Source organism: Haliotis rufescens, unplaced genomic scaffold, assembly GCF_023055435.1.
Source record: "Haliotis rufescens isolate VD_foot unplaced genomic scaffold, xgHalRufe1.0.p SCAF_2, whole genome shotgun sequence".
NCBI lineage: Eukaryota > Metazoa > Mollusca > Gastropoda > Lepetellida > Haliotidae > Haliotis > Haliotis rufescens.
The window spans coordinates 57,482,172-57,503,389 of NW_025963890.1; the positions used below are offsets into that span (position 1 = coordinate 57,482,172).

The 21,218-nt window shown below is 41.0% G+C and overlaps 1 protein-coding gene across 12 annotated transcripts in view; it reads right to left on the reverse strand.

Annotated features, from left to right (window-relative positions):
* Nucleotides 1–21,218, reverse strand: part of LOC124141427 (microtubule-actin cross-linking factor 1, isoforms 1/2/3/5-like) — a 261,785-nt gene that overhangs the window by 54,241 nt on the left and 186,326 nt on the right. For 9 of the 12 annotated variants that reach the window (XM_046509482.2, XM_046509497.2, XM_046509473.2 and 6 more), the window contains 2 exons: nt 9,350–20,158; nt 1,407–8,936 (listed from right to left, as the gene is read on the reverse strand). The exons of 1 other annotated variant lie outside the window; for it this stretch is intronic. In XM_046509482.2, coding sequence (XP_046365438.2) covers nt 1,407–8,936; nt 9,350–20,158 — 18,339 coding nt within the window. The remainder of the gene's footprint in view (nt 1–1,406; nt 8,937–9,349; nt 20,159–21,218) is intronic. 2 more of the 12 variants (XM_046509513.2, XM_046509522.2) reach the window with 2 other exon arrangements.

The following is a 21,218-nucleotide window of genomic DNA, read 5'->3' on the forward strand; positions in this document are numbered from 1 at the left end:
AGTGACTTGTGTCACGTGATTAGCAAAAGTTAGAACTGCATGAGATCCTGCAAATCAGAATATGGACTATTCATTACAATTTGGCAACACCTGTATGTGTTTCTAAATGTTTCACTCAAATATATATTGCACAATGCAAAAACAATATCACATCCCTATCTGTCTTGTCAACATGTAAATATTTCAAACACATATTTATTTCCCAAACATTGAAAAAACACATAATAAATACACTCATGGGACTGTTCTTGTACAATACAAAGTTCATCTCATCTTGTATCATCTGAGAATAGACGGCACATTTTCACGTCAACTAAACCGCTCATTACTGATGCCACCTGATGAGGTCAATGAGTATTGTCAAGCAAAGTCTTACTATCTATAAATCTACAAAACATACATAAGAAAATCAAAACGTAATGCTCATTAAGTGTGACACATAATGTACAACTAACATCAACATATGGTGACACTGAAACATCTGATTAAACTTAAATCAATGATAAGACTTTACAGTCAGAATCTCTTTGCAAACATTTGACATACAATTGATACTGTGCTGAGAAATATTTGACAAATTCTAAAATCTGACACGAAACATGTTTTGCGTTTAATCGTGTGAAAAACCATAAGTACAACGAACCAAGGATAAATTTAAACCTCTTCCCAATCTTCCCAGAGTAACAAAGTTTTTTTATATCTTTAATAGTTTACTTTCAAGTTACTATTCAAGAAAATCATGAAAATCTTTTTTTAACAAATTTGATAGTGAATTTGTGGACTCATTCAAAACAAATCTATTTCTTGATGGTTCTTCACTCAACATTGGCTGTTTATCCCATTTCATCCTTTGAGAGAGGCTTATTCAGCTTTTAACATGACCCTCATTTCTTAGAAAGGCATATACTTCAGAATACTTATACAATCAATGAGCTGACTGTTCAGTGATATCAAAAGTGTAAATCGACTAATCACACCATGCATAACTGATACAACTATTAAGTTAGTCTTGGATGTAAAACACAAAGGAACTAAAAGTAAAACATTCCTTGGATTCAAATCATGCGGACGTTGCAAACACGTTCACATCTGTTAGTGGATATGTTGGATCAAAAAGCCTGGTTCACCATGCCTGAGACGATAGTCTTGTCTTGTCTCAGTGAGATCAGTTGCTCCTTGTCATGACACCAGACCAGGCCATGTCATCAGTTAGTAAATTTTAATCCATTTTATTCAAAATTGAATGAAAAACCTTCATGCAGAAATAACTTGATCACAGGCATAAATCCAAAATGCACTACTCTCATCCATTTTCTATCCAAATGGACAAGATTTAACTCCATGGCGGCAAAAATTCAACAGCAAGCAGATGGCATTCGAACTGAAATGTTGATCATGCCAAGTACCTTTCTCCTTTCCCTGGCTGTGTTGCCTGCTTTAATGTTCATCTTCAAAATGAGCTCATTCAGCCTGTTGGCCTCACTCTCTGGGGTGCTTGCATCACTTTCGTCCCAGCTGATGGTACGAGCTCTGTCGACCTTCTGTTTTAGGTCACTGCCAAGGGTTGATGGCCTTTGGATTTTCTCATGTGGTGAGCATGGAACTGAGTCATTGGAATCACTCTCTGATTCAATGTCCTTGAACCTGACCATTCTGCCTGCTTTCCCACCTTCTGATTTCTTGGGTTTCGATGTTCTGGTCGTATCAACTTCAGCTTCATCACTAGTTTTGATCTGGATGTTGGGTCTGTCAATATCTCCATTTGAATTCCTAAAATCAACCTTGAGGGATGGTTTGAGATCCACGTTTTGCTTGACACCATCTCTTTCTGCCATGTTAGGTACCATCTCCTTGGAATAAGGAGTAACACTTGGGGATGAATCTTTGATTAAATTTTCAAATTTAGTTCCCCTTTCATCATGATCTTCATCCACATTTGACAAATCTTTTACATGTGTTTTTACCTTGACATCATCTCTGCCATATTCAATAACTCTTGAAACATCCTTTCTGGAACTTTCAGGAACGTTTGGAATATCTTTTCCATCATTTCCAACAACTCTTGATACATCTCTGGCAAGTTCTGAAACTCCTTTTCTGGAACTTCTATCAACTTTTTGAATATCTTTTCCATCATTTCCACCAATATTTGACACATCTCTGGCAAGTTCTGAAACACCTTTTCTGGAACTTCTATCAACTTTTGGAATATCTTTTCCATCATTTCCAACAACTCTTGATTCATCTCTGGCAAGTTCTGAAACTTCTTTTCTGGAACTTCCATCAACGTTTAGAATATCTTTTCCATCATTTCCACCAATATTTGACACATCTCTGGCAAGTTCTGAAACACCTTTTCTGGAACTTCCATCAACGTTTAGAATATCTTTTCCATCATTTCCACCAATATTTGACACATCTCTGGCAAGTTCTGAAACACCTTTTCTGGAACTTCCATCAACTTTTGGAATATCTTTTCCATCATTTCCAACAACTCTTGATACATCTCTGGCAAGTTCTGAAACTCCTTTTCTGGAACTTCCATCAACTTTTTGAATATCTTTTCCATCATTTCCACCAATATTTGACACATCTCTGCAAAGTTCTGAAACACCTTTTCTGGAACCTCCATCAACTTTTGGAATATCTTTTCCATCATTTCCACCAATATTTGACACATCTGTGCCAGGTTCTAAAACATCTTTTCTGGAAGTTCCATCAACTTTTTGAATATCTTTTCCATCATTTCCACCAACTTTTGGTACATCTCTGCTAGTTTCACCAAGTTCTGAAACAACTTTTCTGGAACTTCCACTTATATTTGGAACATCTTTTCCATTCTTTCCAACAAGTCTTGATTCATTTCGGCCATTTTCATCATTTTCTGAATCATCCTTCCTGCTAGTTTCACTGACTTGATGTCCATCTTTTTCACCATGGTAACTTTTTTCCAAATCATTTCTTCTACTAGTGTCATTGCCTTCTGAAATAACGCTCCTTCCATGATCATCAACCTTGAAAACTTCTCTGAAGTTGTGATGAACTTGTGAACCATCTTCCTGGTTGTTTTCATTGATGTAAGAAACATCTGTCATAGGTTTTTGTATATTTTCAGCCCATGATCCTCCTGACAGTACTACACCTGAATCAACCTCTGTCGTAGATGCAACACCAAATGTAGCTTGAAGTGGTTTTCTTATCCCAACTGTGTCTTTTTTGGAGGCTGCAAGAGCTGTACAAACAACTTCAGGTGCAGATTGATTGCTAATCTTATCAGCCTCAGTTGGTGCACTTTCTGGTTTTGTCTTCTTGTCAGCTGATGTCAGGACACCTGGTTTAGGCCTATCATCATCACTGGATACTCGAGTCTGATCTTTCTCTGGAAGTGCATCTCCTCGTGCAGATTGTTTCTGCCTCAACTGTGAAGACTCTTGCAAGCCTTCTCTTGAGCTACTACTGAGGATAAGTCCAGCAGCTATAGCATCATTGAAGTCAAACGACTGGTTACTGGAGGGGTTAACATAGCAGCCACTGTCAGGATCAATCAATCCTCTTTTTATTGCCTCACCTAGGGATATCACACTGTCATGACTAAGGTCCCTTACTTCAACACAAAGAGGAGTGATGACTTGATCTTCAATCAGGTCCTTCAAAGAATCAGTTCTCACTGGTCCTACAAACTGCCCAGAAGATGAATCGTATAGTCCTTTCATCACTGCACTGTAAAGACTTAGTCCTTTAGGGCTCAGAATGAAGCCTCTTTGTACAGCATCAGCTAATGACATGCATTCACCTGTTTGAGGGTTCTTGTAGTTACCAGTCTTGACATCAATCATGCCTAAACTAGCAGCTCTTCTCAAAGTAATTGGTTGGACAGTATCTGGATCGATGACCTGTGAGTTAGATCTATGAAGTATGCCACTCTCAAAGGCTTCTTCTAGTTTCTTTCTTCCAGTCGAAGTTGACTCGGATAAGAATTCTTCGACATAAATCTCAACTGCACTCTTTGAAGAATCTCTCTCCTTAAAGATGTAACCCACATCTTTAGCTTGCTGCAGTGTGAGGTCTTTATGCATGTTCTGGTCATGGTAAGTTCCACAGATTGGGTCAATTATTCCTCTAGATATGGCATCCTGGAGTGTTAATGGCTGCTTACTGCATGGAGAGATTACTTTAGCATTGTGATCAATCAGACCAGCCTCTATAGCTTCCACAAGTGAATATCTCTCCCCTGTTTTTGGATCTACAAATCGCCCTGTGTCATTTTCATAGTATCCTTTCTCAAGTAAGTCAAACAAAGTCCAATGTTTTTGACCATATTTCTGTTTCTTTACAGCGTTTTCTATTAAAGAATCCAAGGAAGCTGACAGTTCCCTTGATGGGGGTGTCCATTTGACTTGATGTAAATCCTTAGTGAAGCTTTCTGCTGCTGACACCTTTGCTGGGCTACTCAGTGACCTTGAGAAGTCAGATTTTGATGGATCTTTGTGTGATTCTGTTGTACAATCTGTAATTTTCTGTCCCAATGGTGAAACCGAATCATCATCTAAAGAACTTGAAACAGGAACTGTGTTCTCCATATGATGACCTGCATCTCGTAAACTATCAGCAGATTTTGCTCTTGGAACTCCTTTTATGAAGAGTTTAGATTCATCTTTAGGAGACTGTAGGCCATATTCATCACAAACAGAAAACTGTGCATCAGTATCCTTCACAGCTTTGACTGTCTTGTGTATATGTGGGTCTCTCTGAACTGCTGCCATTGCTGCGTCTTGTTTGGGAACCACACCTTTGTCAGTGTGAACAGATTCCTTGAATTGCACTCCAGGAATATGGACACTTTTCTCAGGAGAGTCTGCCCTGACATCTCCAGAAACACATACAGTTGCCTCATTTCCTGCCTTATTGTCCTTTGGTCCCAATCCTTTATCACCCTTCACAGACAAGTTAGAATGTTCATTTGGAAGCCCAGGTACAGGAATCTCTCCCATCTGTACCGTATCTTTGCCATAGTCTTTGGTCCCTTGTTGAGGAATGTCTGATGAGTTCTTGGAATCCCCAACAAAGAAATCTGGGGCTTTCAATTTCTCAACTTGTCTGTCCCTATCTGAATCTCTGAAAGCAAGTCCTTCCATTGATTTCACTGAGAACCTCCCATCCTTTGAAAATGCCTGAATAGGTACGGTCACATTAAGGCTTGAACGTTCGTCAAACACCTGCTTACCACTTCCAGAAGGGGAAACATCTGGCTGGTAGACATTTGGAGCAGATTGACTCCTTCCATTTGTCTCTGAAAATGTCATGCCCTGCATTTGCATAATATTTTGCTTTCTTCCACTAGTTGATGGGTCGGAAGTGATGAGTCTGCCTGTAGTCATGGCATCACTAAGAGACAGTGGACTAGCTGAAGCAATGTAGTTGCCAGTGTGTGGATCGACTAGGCCCTTGTCCAAAGCCTGCTTCAGGGAAAAATCTCCAACTTCAGGAACAACAACTTGGGGTAGGTCTGGGTTGATAAGTTTCTTACTGATAGCATCTTGAAGGGTCAGATCTTTCCCAGAGACTGGATCACAAAATCTTTGTTTTCTACAGTCATACAGTCCTATTTCCAAAACATCAGCCAATGGTAAGCCAGATGGAGGTTTTTCAAAAAGAACATGGTCACTGAAAGCTTGGGAGATATCAACTTTGTTTCCCAATGAATCAACGATAATTTGGTCTTCTTCAATATCTGCAGATTTAGCTAATACATCAGAGAGAGGTTCGTAGGTCTGACTGTTAGGCTGTTTGAATAATACATCTGATATGTCAATGAGACCAATATCTATAGATTCTTTCAATGAAAGAGGCTTTTTAGATAATGGATCAAGGATTGTGCCTTGGTTCATCTGCAGTAGTTGTCCATCAACACTTTGTTTCAAGGACAGAGTCATGGTACTAATGTTCTCCTGGATTAAACCTCGATCAAGGGCTTCCTTAAGATTCACCATTTCACTGGTTTCAGAGTCCACAACCAGAGCATTCTTAACATCAATAATCTTGGCATCTACTGCCTCCTTGAATGTCAGAAGTTTCTTGTTTCCTTTATCAAGGATTTTAAGCCTGTCCGAGTCAATGAGTCCTTCTCTGAAAACTTCACTCAGATCCCTAACTTTTCCTGTAGATGGTTCAATAAACTTTCCAGTTTTCTCACTGTATATCCCCTGTCTTATAGCTTCCATCAAACTGTCATCCGAAATACAAGAGTCAGAGAAAATGAGACCTTTCTCAAAACCTTCTCTAAAAGTCAGTTTTCTACCAGACTCTGGATCTGTGTAGATTCCTGTTGAAGAATCAACTAGGCCTTCTGCAATGGCTCCATCAAGTGTTACAAGAGTATTACTTGATGTATCTCTCACACTAACAGAAAGTCTGTCTATAAGTCCAGACTCCATCGCATCATCTAACTGAACAATGAAACCACTGACAGGATCTCTAAATGTACAGGTGTCAAGATCAAGAATATTTTCCTCAATTGCTTCTTGGAGGGTAATATTAGGCTGGTTACAAGTGTCTATGATGATTCCTTTGTCCATAGCATCTATCAAGTTGTAGTCCTCACCCTCAGCAGTATCCATGCAAGTACCCTGATCCAGATTCAAAAGACCATTGTCCACTGCTGAGTTAAAGTTAAGTAACATCCCAGTGCTTGTATCTCTGACTTTGATCAGATCTGGGTCAATTATACCATTTTGAAGAGCAGCTGACAGTTCTTCCTCTTGGTTTGTATCTGGATTAAGAAACTTGTTTGAAATGACATTAAACAGACCTTCATCAAGAGTTTCAGACAAGGATAATCCAAGAGGAGCTTTTGACCTGAGGATCAGTCCTTTGTCCATGGCAAAGTTAAGAGCTATTGCTTGTCCTGTAGCATCAATCATTTTGCCTGATTCTGGATCAATTATTCTCTTGTCCAGGGCTTCTCCTAAAGAAAGAATATCCCCGCTGAAAGGGTCTCTGACAAGAGAGTCTGTGTGGATGAGATTGGATTTCAATGCATCTTTCAGTGGAACTGATTTGTCTTTAGATGTTACACAATTCAAAACGGGATCATACATGCCTCTGGTAATAGCCTCATCAAGAGTAAGGCTAGATTTCCTACCAAAGTCACCTGCATAAGAAGATCTCCTTCTTCCAGGGGTGATAGTTTCAAACAATGAAATCTTCCTTCCACCTGGGATCACAATGTCAAGTGTATCAAGATTCAAAGAACCATTTGAAATAACTTCCTGCAAAGTGAATTTTTCCATGGTGACTGGATGTGTTAGTCTGGAAGCAGGGTTGATCAGACCTTCAGCAATGGCTTCTGTCAGAGATATGAAGTGTTTCGTCACAGGATGCTGGACTGCTTTTTCCTCAGGGTCAAAGATCCCACTCTGGAATGCTACAATCAAAGGAAGGAAAGCTTGTGGCGTATTTCTCAACAAACCCTTCTGTTTGGCTTTGTAAATAGTCAGTTTCTCACCACTTACTGTGTCATATATACCACCAGACTTCATATCCACAAATCCTAGGTTGATGCTTTCATGGAAAGAGTACACCAGTCCCGTTCCTTGATCTACGACATACACATCTTTGTGTGAAAGCAACCCACTTTCGTATGCATCCTCAAAGGAATATGTTTCTCCATCAGTGAACAGTTCTCCTGTCAACGGATCCAAACTTCCGTTTTCTAAAGCTTCAAGGATTCCAATAGAATTAGGCAGTCTTTCACCATTGGGGATGTTTAACCTCTTTCCATTTGTCCCATTTGCCATATTTGATGTTGGAGACTTGGCTGAATTTAACTTACTGGACACAATTAATCCACTATCCATCGCATCAAGAAGAGGTAATGCCTTCCCAATGGAAGTGTGAAACACTTTCCCTGTCTGTGTATCAAGTATCTTTCGTGATACAGCTTCTTCAACAGTAACCCATTCATTGTTTTCATTGTCAAAGATTTCTTTTTTATTGGTATCAATAAAACCTTGGTCAATCATCTGCTCAAGAGTAAGCAAAGTTCCACATTCACCTGGTTTGTAAAACTGATCTTTCTTTGTCTTAGAGAGATATGTCAGCACTGCTTGCTGCAGTGTTACTGGACGGGCATCCAAAACTAAACCCACTCTTTTGGCATCCTCCCAATTCATCCATTTGCCTGACACAGTGTCCTTCACAGTCGCATCTTTTGTGGACATCAGTGACTGCTGGATGCTTACTGGAACTGAGTATTTCTTTCCACTCTTCCTGTCCATTATCCTCAAAGACATTCTTGCCTCTCCTTTCACAACAAGCTGGAAAAGTCCCTCTCCCAGTTCTTTTGATATTGCATCTACAGTGCTGGAATCACAAGCATCATCTTCATGGATCATCAGGACTCCTGTTTTAAGAGCTTCAAGGACTGGGGTTACCAAGCCTGAGTTCATGTCAACGACTCGGCCTGACTTCCTGTCCATCTGGCCTGATGACAATGCTTCTAACACACTCACATCATCCTCTCCTTGAAACTGTTTCACTCGAAGACTTTCAGGCAGAAGAGATATTTTTATAGCATCTTGAAATCCTAGCTTGGTACCTTTTTTAGGATGAATGAGCCTCTCTGATTGAGGCTCCCAAAAATTGAACAAAAGATTTTCAATGTATCGTTCAAGTATAAGTGATCCTTGTCCTGCAGGGTGACTTGGCTGTTGATTCTTTTGAAATTTCCCTTTCTCAATGTCACTTGCATGTGAAGACATATCACTGCAACCATCGTGTTGAGAATCGACACTGGTTGAAACTGTGGCGTCTTGTGTCAAAGTATCAGTCAATTCACTGTCTGTTGATGTATCGGGTGTCGTGCTTTTAACTTGTTCATCAGATATGGACATGGGTGACACTTTGATGGTTCTACCTAATGAATCCTTTGTCTGTTCCTGAAATTGACTCTTGTATTAGTTCATAAATTTCATAACATTGAAATGACATTGTCACGTTATACAATCATCAAATTGAGTTTAATAATCTCAACACTCAACAAAATGTAGTAAGAAGCTGCAACAAAAGAACAATGTTAATTTACACAACAAAAATAACTTGCATGTCTGTAACAAAATTGCAAGAATATCTAAATAAACTGAATTACCAAACTGTATTTTATCTTTGAGAAATCTGAAACAGGTTTACTTACCACATCCTATCAATAGAAACACAATTATACAAATGAGACACAAACATGATGATATGAACAAAAGGAAATCAACAACTAATGTGACCACTACAGTAATACTAGTCTACAATAAAGATGTGCAATGAAATGAAAATGAGTGAAAACATGCTGAAAACTCACCACCGGTGTGGTTGGGGTAGTTGCTGAGGACGTCGTGACAGAGGATGCCGGGGAAGATACCTCAATGACTGGAGGAGCTGGACTTGTCACCTGTACAGCACCAACACCTTGAGACTCCTCAATGTCTACAATTCCGGCATGTTCGGCTTCTGACAAAGACATCTTCTCACCTGTTTTGGTGTTAACAACATTACCAGATGAATCTATAGTAAATCCTGGTCTAGCAGTGTAGGTTGCAGAACCAGATGTCACAGTCACCTCTGTGGCTGTTGTGGATACAACCTGTCCATTTTCAACCACAATATCTTGTTTTGGTTTGAAAGGAGAGCCTTCTGTCATTGTGATGTATTTGTCTTGTGGTGGCTTGTGGTTATCATGATCTTTTGAAGATGACATTGTTGGTGCCAGATACCCCTCTAACACAGCTTGTCCAACTGGCATGGATTTTCCAGAGTCAGAATCTGTGAATATACCAGTTAAAGGATCCACCATCTCAAACTTGACAGCATTGGTTAGAGAAAGTATTTCTTTCTTATGTTGAGGTTTTCGATCCACAACATCTTCATTTCCATTTGGTTGCACATTTGGTTGCAAGTTGAGGAATCCACACATCACTGCTTCATCAACTGTCATGGTTTCACCAGTCAGTGGATCATGATAAAGTCCTGTTGAGTCTACTGAACCTGCTGTGAAGGCTTCATCAAGACTTGGTTTCTCAGTTGGAGACAGATGACTAATCATGCCCTTTACCTGGGCTTCACTAACTGTCATTTTCTGCCCGGTTTGTGTGTCAATAAGCTCCTTCATTCCCTCAGCAGAAATGACAGGTGCCACGCCTGATTTCAACATAACAACACTTTCCCCACGATTACCAACAACAGTTGAGACTGGGGATAAGAACCCTTTGTCAAGGGCTGCTTGAATTGTCATTTCCTGTCCAGAAAGTTCATGATGGAATAGTCCAGTTGTTGTGTTTATGAAACGTAGTTTAAGAGCATTCTGAAAGGTGAATCTAATTCCTTTGCTTGGCTCAACTTTGAACCTGTATGGTCTACCATCATCACTGAGAAGTTTACCAGATCGGATCCCTTCATCAACACTGTATGTTTTGGAAGCTTCATTATCCCTGTACAGTCCAGTATTGGGGTCCACAGAACCATTTCTCATTGCATCTACAAATTTTTCTCCATGCCGTTTCACGGTGATACTGACATCAGCTGCACCCTTTTCATCTCCTACCTCCTCAGTGATGACTAATCCCTTCTTGATAGCATCTGCCACAGACATAACAGATCCTGTTCTGGTGTCCACAAATGTTCCTGTTGGATCAAGTATTCCTTTGTTAACTGCATCACCAACAGAGATTTCTGCTCCATTTCTTGTGTCAATTACACCAACAATGTTGTACTTTGAGGATGATTTCTTTGACATAACTGTGGTCTGTGTTTGAGATATAGTCTGAATGGATCCTGCAACAAGTCCTTCTTTCATAGCTTCCTCTACAGACAATTTCTTTCCAGTCAGAGTATCAGTGTACATAGTACAATGTTCATCAATGATACCCTTATACATGGCATCCTCCAGCCTGAGTTCCTCTCCTGTCTTTGAATCCATGACTGAAGTCACATTTATCTGTTTAGAGTCTTGTTTTTGTTGTTCAGACTTTTCCACATCTTTCCCTTCAATCATGCCCTGCTTCAATGCAGTCTTGACAGGCACCTTCTTCTTTGTAGCTGTGTTGTAATAGGTTCCTGCCTTTTCATCTAGTATGCCATTTTTCATGGCATCCCTAATGGACATCTCCTTTCCTGTCCTGGCATCAGTTACACTGGTGATGATCAATCCTTTAACGAGAGTGAATTCCTGAGCCTTCTGTCCTTGAACGACATCAGCACTCACCATACCTTTTCCCATAGCTTCATCAACAGAGATATGTTGACCAGTGTTCTTGTTGATGAGCTCTCCCTTGTCAGGGTCAAATATTTCCTCTTCTACAGCCTCAGCCAATGAGATTTCTCTTCCTGTGGCAGGGTCAACCAGGCTGTGGATTGTCAAAGATTTCTGGACAACTGAAGTAAGTACCTGTCCTTCCTGTTCATCTCCAGAGATCTGGAAACGTTTAGCACCATGGACTGCTTTTCCTGTACTTGAATCAATATATTCCGCTGTTGCTCTCTCTCGAACTGGAATATCTCGTTTTTCTACAATAACTGGGGTAGTAATAGTTTCTCCATCGGCAGAATCTAAAACTGCTAAAGACTTTGCAAATGTTGTGTCAGGTCTTACTTCTCTGGTTGAGGAACTAATTAGTCCTTTCTGAAAGGCATCTTGAATGGATATTGATGTGGAGAAGGCTGGGTCATTGTACATTCCGGTTTGCAAATTGATCAGTCCAGTGTCAATAGCTTCTACCACAGGGACTTCTTTGCCTTTTCGGGAATCATAGACTGCAGTAACATCAAACGACTTTCGTTTCTTCAAAGTGCTTTGTGCAGGCCCTTTTCTGATCAAACCTTCACGGACACCTTGTTCAACTGACATGGCTTCTGAGTCAGAGATCTTATACATTCCTGTGGAAGGGTCAATGATATCTTGTCGAACTGCTTCCTTCCAAGACAAGTAATGTCCACTCTCTGTATCATACACTGACTGTTGTTGATCTCTCCTTTTCACAACTGACACATCATGGGCCCCTTGACCAGAAGTGGTTCCCTTCAATAAGCCTTGTTTAAGAGCATCTGCAATCAACATTGACTCGCCAGTTCTCTTATTGATAACTACACCTGCTGATGTATCAAGAACACCATTCTGAATTGCCTCTGCAACAGTCATCTGGATGTTTGTGGCAGGATCCAAAACTCCTTGAATATTGAATGTTTTTGTCTGTGTGACAATGTTTTCACTTGATCTTGTGTATTTTTCCCCTGTCTTCATCTCAGCCTTAATTTCACTTGCTGTTACTAACTGTTGCTCCATTGCCGTCTCTATAGGAATGTGTTTCTGGGCTGACTTCTCGAAATAGGTTTTCCCCTCTTTGTCAATTATTCCTTTAGCTATCGCTTCTGCAAGAGGAATATTTCTACCAGATTCAGGATCTCTTACAGACTGGACTTTCAGGGTCTTCTTTTCTGAAAATGCCACTTCTGCAGCAAAACCAGCTCTTGTTGTGTGTTCTTTAGTTCTGACACTATCAATGAGAGTACCTTGAACAAGCCCCTTTCTAACAGCATCAGAAATGTCCATATCCGTTCCTGTAGATGGGTCTACATATGTTCCATCTTCAAGATGAATAATTCTTTTGTCAATGGCTTCATCAAGACTGATTTGTTGATTCGTTCTTGAATCATAAACAGAGTCAACACTTACTTTCTCGACCGTTTTGGCAAGAAGTTTACTGTGTTCAATTGGGTTCACTGACACTTCCTGAATGATTCCATCTTTGATCAGCTGTTCTAGGTTCTTGGGCGATCCTTTAACTTCCATATGACCAGTGTGATCAAGAATACGATCAAGAAGAGCTCTCTCCAGTGGTATCTTTGATCCTTTGTAATTAAGAATGGCAGAATCTCCTCTCACAACACCTTGTCTGACAGCCTCAAACAAAGTAATTTGCCTACTCGTGTTTGGATCCTTAAGAACGCCCGTCTTTGTGTTCAGGTAGCCTGTTGACACAGCTTCCATTAAGGTCAAGACATCAGCCTTCCCCTTCCCAAGTTCTGTACCTTGTTCCATCTGGGTCACTTCAATGACTTTAGGAGAAAGTTGTTTCACAGTTACAGTTTGGAAAGTAATCAATGGCCCTTCACTTTCTTTTGGTCCTTCTTGTACAGGTGCAGCTCCTTTCCTTGATCCAAATACAGAGCCAATTTTCTCCTTTGCCATGAAGGCAGCAGCTACAGGGGCACCCACAACAGCTATGAGACCCATCTTTGCAGCTTCTTTCAACGGAATGCTTCTTTTCGTGTCTGGGTCATAAACCTCTCCAGATGTTGCATCTAATTTTCCTTCTGAAATGCCCTCTTCTAGTGTGTAAATTTCACCAGATTTGACATCATAAATGGAGAACTTGCTGCTCAAAAATCCTGTTTTTACAGCTTCTTGGAATGTCAGACTTTTCTTTGGGGAAGCAGGATCCTTAAATCCTCCTTTAGATTTGTCATACAGACCTCTCTCTACTGCAGTCAAAGGACTCATACCTTCTGATTGGGCAGGCTCTAGGGTAGCTGATGGGTCAAGGATCTGTTCCCTTAGGGCATCAATAATAGCCATTCTGGAACCAGTATTTGGGTCTGTGTATTTCTGTGTCTCAAGATCGATGAAGCCCAGATCAAGGGCTTCAGCAAATGATATCCGTTTTGATGGATCAATAACTTCTCTGTCTCTGGACCTCCTTTCCACATGCTCCTTTGTTGTTCTGATTTCATTGAGTTTCTCACTTACATTAAACGTCACCGATTTTCCAGAAGTTGCAGTCTGAGCTTCTCCAGAAGCAACATAGCCATAGCTGATTGCAGCAGCCAGAGACATGATGTCACTTGTCAAAGGATCGGTGAATGTGCCACTCTCCATGTCAACAAGTCCTTTAGCAACAGCATCTTTTAAACTCATGGCTTTGCCGTTGATTCGTAAAGTATTTAGGTGTTCAGGATGAGGAATGAGTCCTTCAAGATCAGCTTCCTGAAGGGTGATCTTCTCATCTGTGTCAGCATGAATTAAGTATCCAGTTCTGGGATCCAAGATACCCCTGTCGATAGCATCAACAAGTGGGACTGCGTGGCCAGATTTTGGATCTATGACTACAGAGTTCTCTGAGTCGACCAGACCTTTACCAACAGCTTCACTTATAGTCATTGATCTCCTGGTCTTGGGGTCAATCACTTTTCCAGTCGAAGGAATGTATTGTTCTTCTTTGACAAGCTGATTCAAGGTAGGAACTTCATTAGACGGTCTCAAAGGTTTTGTATCAGTAACTCTAGATCCAGCCACAGATTCCACTTTTTCAGAATGTCTTACAGAGGAAGTGATTTTGTCACCAGCAGTGCCTTCTCTATGGGAACTCTTTTGCACTGTTGTGGACTTGAATGTCTCAGAAAACTGCACGCCTTGGGTATAACCTGATGTTGTTTGTGTCTGATCACCTGTTACAGCTGTCAGAGCATTGAATGTAGGTCTATCAATAAGACCTTTATCTAGGGCTTGATGGATAGTGTATGTTTTACCCGAGTTCTTTTCTGTGATTGACCCATCATCCCAGTTTATTGTTATCTTATGCCCAGACTCAAATCCAGAATTCACAGCAAGCCTTTCAACAACTTCTGAATCAATGTAACCTTTCTGTACAGCCTGAGTAACAGTCATAGCAACACCAGTAGATTTAACAAGGACTTGTCCAGAATTCCAATCTATATCAAGGTCAGAGTCACTAACAGAGGGCACACTTGGTTTGGTTTCAGAGCTGGAGATAGAGGGTGTATATATTTGGGGAGCAGAGATAGAACTTGGACTAGGTTGCATAGGAACACCCTTCACCTCAGACTGTTGAGAAATACGCACAGATGATTTTGTTGGCGATGATGGAGAGGGTGCAGAGAACAGGGAGGAAGCAGAATCTACAGGAGCAACTCCAACTACACCACTTACCGAAGAAAATCTGTCAGTGGATGTTTCCGAACTATCCAGTTCGTCTGTCACCTTCCCCACCTCATGTAACTTTGTTTCAATCTTTCCATCTTCCCACATATCCGATGGTTTCCTAACCTTTTGAATCACACTTGTTTCAATAACTACTTCTTGAACTTCTCTAGAACTGGTTGGCTTGGCAGGACGGATGTTGTCACCTGGTTTAGCATACACTATTGTTGTCAATGGTTCTGTTTCCCTTGTCTCCACTGTTCTTGAGGACTCTCTGTTATTTGGTTCCCCATTCAACTGTCCTTCAGAGAATCCAGATGGACGGCTTGATCTCTCTGACGTCTTCTTCTTGACTGCATCCACAACCATCTTCCCAGCTAAAATAGGACCACCAACAATAGCAAGGAGACCCATCTTCAGTGCATCTTCTGCAGACATGCTACTTCCATCAGACTTGTCAACAACATTGCCTGACCTGTCAATGAGACCACGTCTCAATGCATCCTGATACTGAACATGTTCACCAGTCCTTGTATCCAATACTTCAACACTTTCAGGCTTCAGTTTACCCTGAGCAAGGGCTTTTTCTAAAGGAATTTGTTTCCCCGATTGAGAATCCAATAACTGTCCAGATGAACAATCAAGCACATTTTCAACCAAGTCTCTTTCTATTGCAACTGGGAGTGGTATTTTCTTGTTGGTTGCTTTGTCCCAAACTAAACACAACGTCCCATCAATGAGACCCTGCTGCATTGCACGTTTCAAGGGTACCCTTTCTCCAGTCTGAGTGTTTTTCACAGTAACCAGTGTGCCTTCAATATAGTTCTTATTTAATCCTTCTCGCAATGTGATTGATTTGCCAATAGTTGGCTCAAAGATCTTTCCAGATCTGTTGTCAAACAATCCATTCCTTACAGTATCAATCAGGTTTAGCTGTTTGCCTTTGAATAGTTGTTCTGCTTGCTTCACACCAGATTGTTCAGCTACCATAGGGTCAACTTTGCAAGACACTGGATTAACAATACCTTTTGTTAAACAATCACTTAGACTGATGGTCCTTCCTGAGGTAGGATCAGAAATGGCTGTTTTGTCTGCATCTATTAGACCACATGTGACAGCATCAGACAAAGTCATAGTCACTCCAGTTTTGGGATCTTTGACTCTGCCCCTTTCAGTGTCTACTATGCCTAGTTTCACTGCTGCCTCATAAGAAAGTCCGAGAGGTTGTCTGCCTGATTCCTGAGTAAAGACTTCACCTGGAGTTAGAGGTGTATGAGGGAAGTCTGTGGATCTGTTCAATGGACTATGACTTTCTATTTCAGTGGAATAATGAAGAACTTCTCTTGCAAGTGTTGACTCTCCAGGTTCTTCTGCTGTTGTCTTTTCCAGTTCAATGTCCACAACTGACCAAGGAGAATCTTTATCGGAGCTTCTCCTCAGAACAATCTTTGGAATATCATCATCTTCATCCATGGATTTCTCAAGTTCGGAAGCACCTGTCTGTTTGGATGGGTTTAAGAAGCCTTGGTTCATAGCATTCTCAAGAGAGATCTCTTCTCCACATCTGGTGTCATAGAAGGTACCTTTTTCAACATTAATCAGGCCTTCTTTCACAGCTCTTGCTACAGAAATCTGCTTTCCAGTTCTAGGATCAATAGCAGATGTTATCTGGTGGGACGAAGTGAAAGTTGGTTTTTCTGCATTGACAGAGCACCTCATGATTTCTTCCTCTTTGGTCTTTGCTGTGACTTCTCCATGAATTAAGCCTTTTTCCATGGCAACAGTAATAGTCATTTTTTCACCTGTTAAGGGATTGCGATAGATACCATCATTGACCATGAGAATATCATTAAGGACGGCATCATCGTAAGAGATCATCTCCATTGTTCTGGGATCAATGACACTGCTGATGCTTAGAGTCATGGTTTCAGAGTGAATGTCTTCGAGCAGAGTAGCTTCAAATGATTCTTGATCATCAGCAATATGGATACTAGCTATCTCTGCTCTTTCCAAGTCATCTTCATCTTCTGCTGTGTCTGCCATAACAAGGCCACTGTCTATTGCTTCATTGAGTGGCATGCTCTGTCCAGTGACAAGATTGTGATAGATACCCTTCCCATGATCAAGGATACCGTCCTCAATAGCTTTGTTTACAGTTACCAGTCTACCAGTTCTTGGATCTTTGACAGCAGTCACAGCTAGGGTTGTCAGTTTTGTTGTGGTTATCTTGTTAACATCTCCTTCTGCATTTGATGTCACAGATGTGAGTTCAGCCTCAATCAGTTTCTTCTCAATGGCTTCATGGATTGACATTTTCACCCCAGTGAATGGGTTGTTATAAACACCTTCTGACTCGTCAATGATGCCCTGGGATACAGCATCTGCTACAGTCATGTATTTGCCAGTGAGAGGGTGCTTCACACTCTTCAAGTTGAATGTTTTGGTTTCTCTAAGCAGAGATCCAGGAACAGACACAGTTGTACTGATGTCTTCAGCTATCACAAACCCTTTCTGTATAGCTTCACTGATGGGCATTGTGTCCTTTCTACCAAACTTGTCAGCTCCATGATAGAGGCCATTTTCTTGGTCAAGGATTCCGTTTCTTATTGCTTGGCTAACGGTCATTTTCTCACCAGTTTTGGGATGAATAACACCAGTGATGGAAAATGCTCTCGTTTCCTTAATAGGTTCACCATTTTGAGAACTTGGATCACTCATTTGATCTGCTTTTATGTAGCCTCGTTCAACAGCAATGTTCAAAGGCATTTTTGTTCCACTGGTTGAATCACAGTAAAGTCCTTTCTCAAGATCAATCAAGCCCCTATTCATGGCGTCTGTAACACTAATGTCCCTGCCAGTTCTGGGATCAACAACAGACTTCAGAGTCAACTGACGTGTCTCATTGATGACTGTTGGTGTTATAGATGGTAGGGATGTGGTTGTGGTTGTGAAGGAATACTGAGCACCAGATTTAGACATGAAAGATTCAACAGACTCGGAGGGTTCAGTGTCTCTTGGCTGTGTTCCAACAGACACTTTGAATGTAGCACCATTTCTTTCATCCAGCTCATCAAAACCTTTAGGAAGAGTTCCATCAGGTGTGGAGGGCCATTCTGAGCTGAGGCGAAGGTATCCTCTACTTAAAGCTTCATCAACTGGCATCTTTTCTCCTGTCTGAGGATGGGTGTACATGCCAGTTCCATCATCCAATAGACCTCTCCTGGTTGCTTCTGTCACCGACAGAGACCTGATCACTGCCTCAGGGTGGGAAGGTTGTATCTGAGTCAGGATGGTTGTTGAAGTCACAACTGGACTTATGAGACTCAGCAAGTCTGAAGCTTCATCTGGTTTTAATATTCCTTCTGTGGCTGCTTGTTGACAAGTACGGAGCTTCCCTGTTCTTGGGTCTTTCACTGAACCATCTTCTGGTGAGATGTATCCCATCTGCACTCCTTGCAGCATGGTCAGTGTTTGACCAGTTCTGTCTTTGAGACTGGTTTTCTGGTTTAATTTATCTACTAGGGACTGATCAACGATACCACGAGCCACAGCTTGTTGCGGTGAAAGTTCTTGCCTTGTCCTTTTATCAATGAAAGTGCCCTTGGATGTCATTAAGCCTTGCTTTATTGCTTCAGACAAGGTTACTCCTTGTTTTGTTGAGGTATCCTTAACTAAGGAGTCTGAGAATGTAACACTTTCATTCACAAGCTTAAGATCGCCCTGTCCAACAGCATTCAAGATAGATTTCGGAGAGCCTCTACCAAACGGCACAAAGTCACCAGCTTTATTCACAAGCCCTCGCCTCATGGCTTCACTCAACGATAGTACATCACCAGATTTGGGATCAACAAGACACTTACTTTCACCATCAACCAACCCTGACCTCAAAGCTTCTTCAAGTGTCACTACTTGCCCTGAGGTTTTATCGAGTATTGATCCATTTTCTAGTAAGCACCCGTCAGATATCACATCCGAGAGAGGAGCAGGTCTCCTCACAAGCCCTCTTGTATGAGCTTCATCTAGTGGCAATCTCTGTTTTGTAGTTGCATGGACATAGGTCCCAGAGACAGGGTCCACTATTCCTTTACTCACAGCTTCAGTGAGAGTCATGCATTGTCCTGTTTGTGGACTCAGAATTTCACACACACTAGAATTCACAATCCCTTTTTCTACAGCATTGATCAAAGTCAACTTCTCCCCAGTAAAGGGGTCATGTATCTTTCCAGTAGATTGATCAAACAAGCCTTGCTCTATTGCCTGAGTGAGACTTACTGAAGCATCAGCCTTAGCAAGATCAGAATTGGGAACAACAGCTTGAGCATGTGTTATAGCTGTGATATTGACAGGCTCTCCTTGCAGTGAAGCGGCACAAGATTCTGACATAATGTTCCTTGACACTGCAACAGACAAAGGCATTTCTGTACCAAAAGCTGGGTCTTTCACAGAATTGGTAACAGGGTCATACAAATCTTTACCAATTGCTTCCATAAGAGTTAAACTTTTGCCTGTCCTATCCTTGATGCCTGAGTTGGAATTCATTTGTTTCAAAAGGCTCTCGTCAATGAATCCTTGTTTTGCAGCATTGTGTAAGGACAGCCTCTGTTTTGATTTGGGTTCACAGTAGGTTTGTGTCTTGGGATCAATCAAACCAGATTGTATAGCTTCGACAAGGTTCACTCTTTCCCTGGTCGATGGGTTCAAAATGGCTGACACATGCAACAATGGTCCCCTTGGTGCAACCTCAGTGTTCCTCACTGTGATCAATGTCTGAACATCTGCACTTGTTGCCCTGGCATTTGAACTCGTCATCACAGCCACCTTTTCATACAGACGTCTTTGATGGTCTTGACTCACAGATACACTCATACTATCAAGATTTGTCCTACTTCGCTGAGGACCTACGACTTCTTGGACAGTGCCGACCTTGGAAACACGCAACAGCCTTTCTTGGTTCTCCAGCTGGGCTGAAACTGTAGCAGCTGGTTGGATAACAGCTTGACTGACGTAGGTATGGTGTCCACCGAAGTAGGTCGTGGGTAAGTTTCCGTAGCCCTCGAACTCGTTGAGTTGCTGGAAGAACTCCTCCATGTCCTCATCAAACAGCATGGAGGATCGTTTAGCCAGCTCGGCACGGAATGTACGAAGTAGGGGAATTTCATCATCTATGACCATTTGGAACTGAAAGGAAAGATACAAGGTCTGACTAAGTATTCAGTTTCTGTGCTACAGTGAAAGTGCTCCATCAAAATAATACTGGTCGGGTGAAGAAAGTGTGCAGAATAGTGAGTTGTGTTTGATTATTTATTTTTAAATGAGTGAACGCAGTTTTATGCCAGTAGGTAATATTCCAGCAATATCACAGCAGGGCTGCTAAAACACTAACTTACACATTGGAAGCAGCAGACTTTAATTGTTGTTAGTTCCAATGACAAGCACTGACTGCCCGAAATAAATTAATTCAAGAAGTCCTACAGTGCAAAGCAATCTTTATGTGGACAATAAAGAATCATTTAATATAATATTTGCTCTTTTTGTATGCTTCAATTTGTTCAACCAGTGTTATAGAGAAAGAGCACAAACATTTGCAGAATCATCACCACTATTTTAAACAGAAAGATTTAGCTATGACAGAAAGACACGCAAATTAATTCATACCTCAATGAATCAAATTTACAGTTATATTTAACATACACCACATGATGATCAAATTATGATGTAACAATTACATACATCTAAGTTACTACTTTTAGTTATTTTCCTCTATTGTTCTGATTTGCACAGTGATAAGAGATTGAGATATATCTACATCATTAAAACATCTCTTCCATGTTATATAAAGTATTCTCAACTCTCAGGACGAAGTAAAGAAATTCTCATGTAACAAAATATATGATCTGCATTCGTAACAGCATCAAAACATTGAGGCAAAACTACAAAAAGAAATTATTTCCCTGGTTATGAAGTCATATAATTTTGGACTCAACACCCAATTCTCCTTTCCTTGGTTTTAAAAGTGTGCTACTGAAGTGAATTTGATAATGCTTCAGCGCAATGGTGGTAACAGATCGAAAAGTAAAATGAGATTTCGGTTGTTGATTGTCAGCAATATTCCAGCTATTTGTAAATAATCGAGTCTAGACCAGACAATTCAGTGATTGATATCATGAGCATCGATCCACGCAATTGGGATGAATGACATGCATCAACCGAGGCAGCGAGCCTGACCACCCGATCCCGT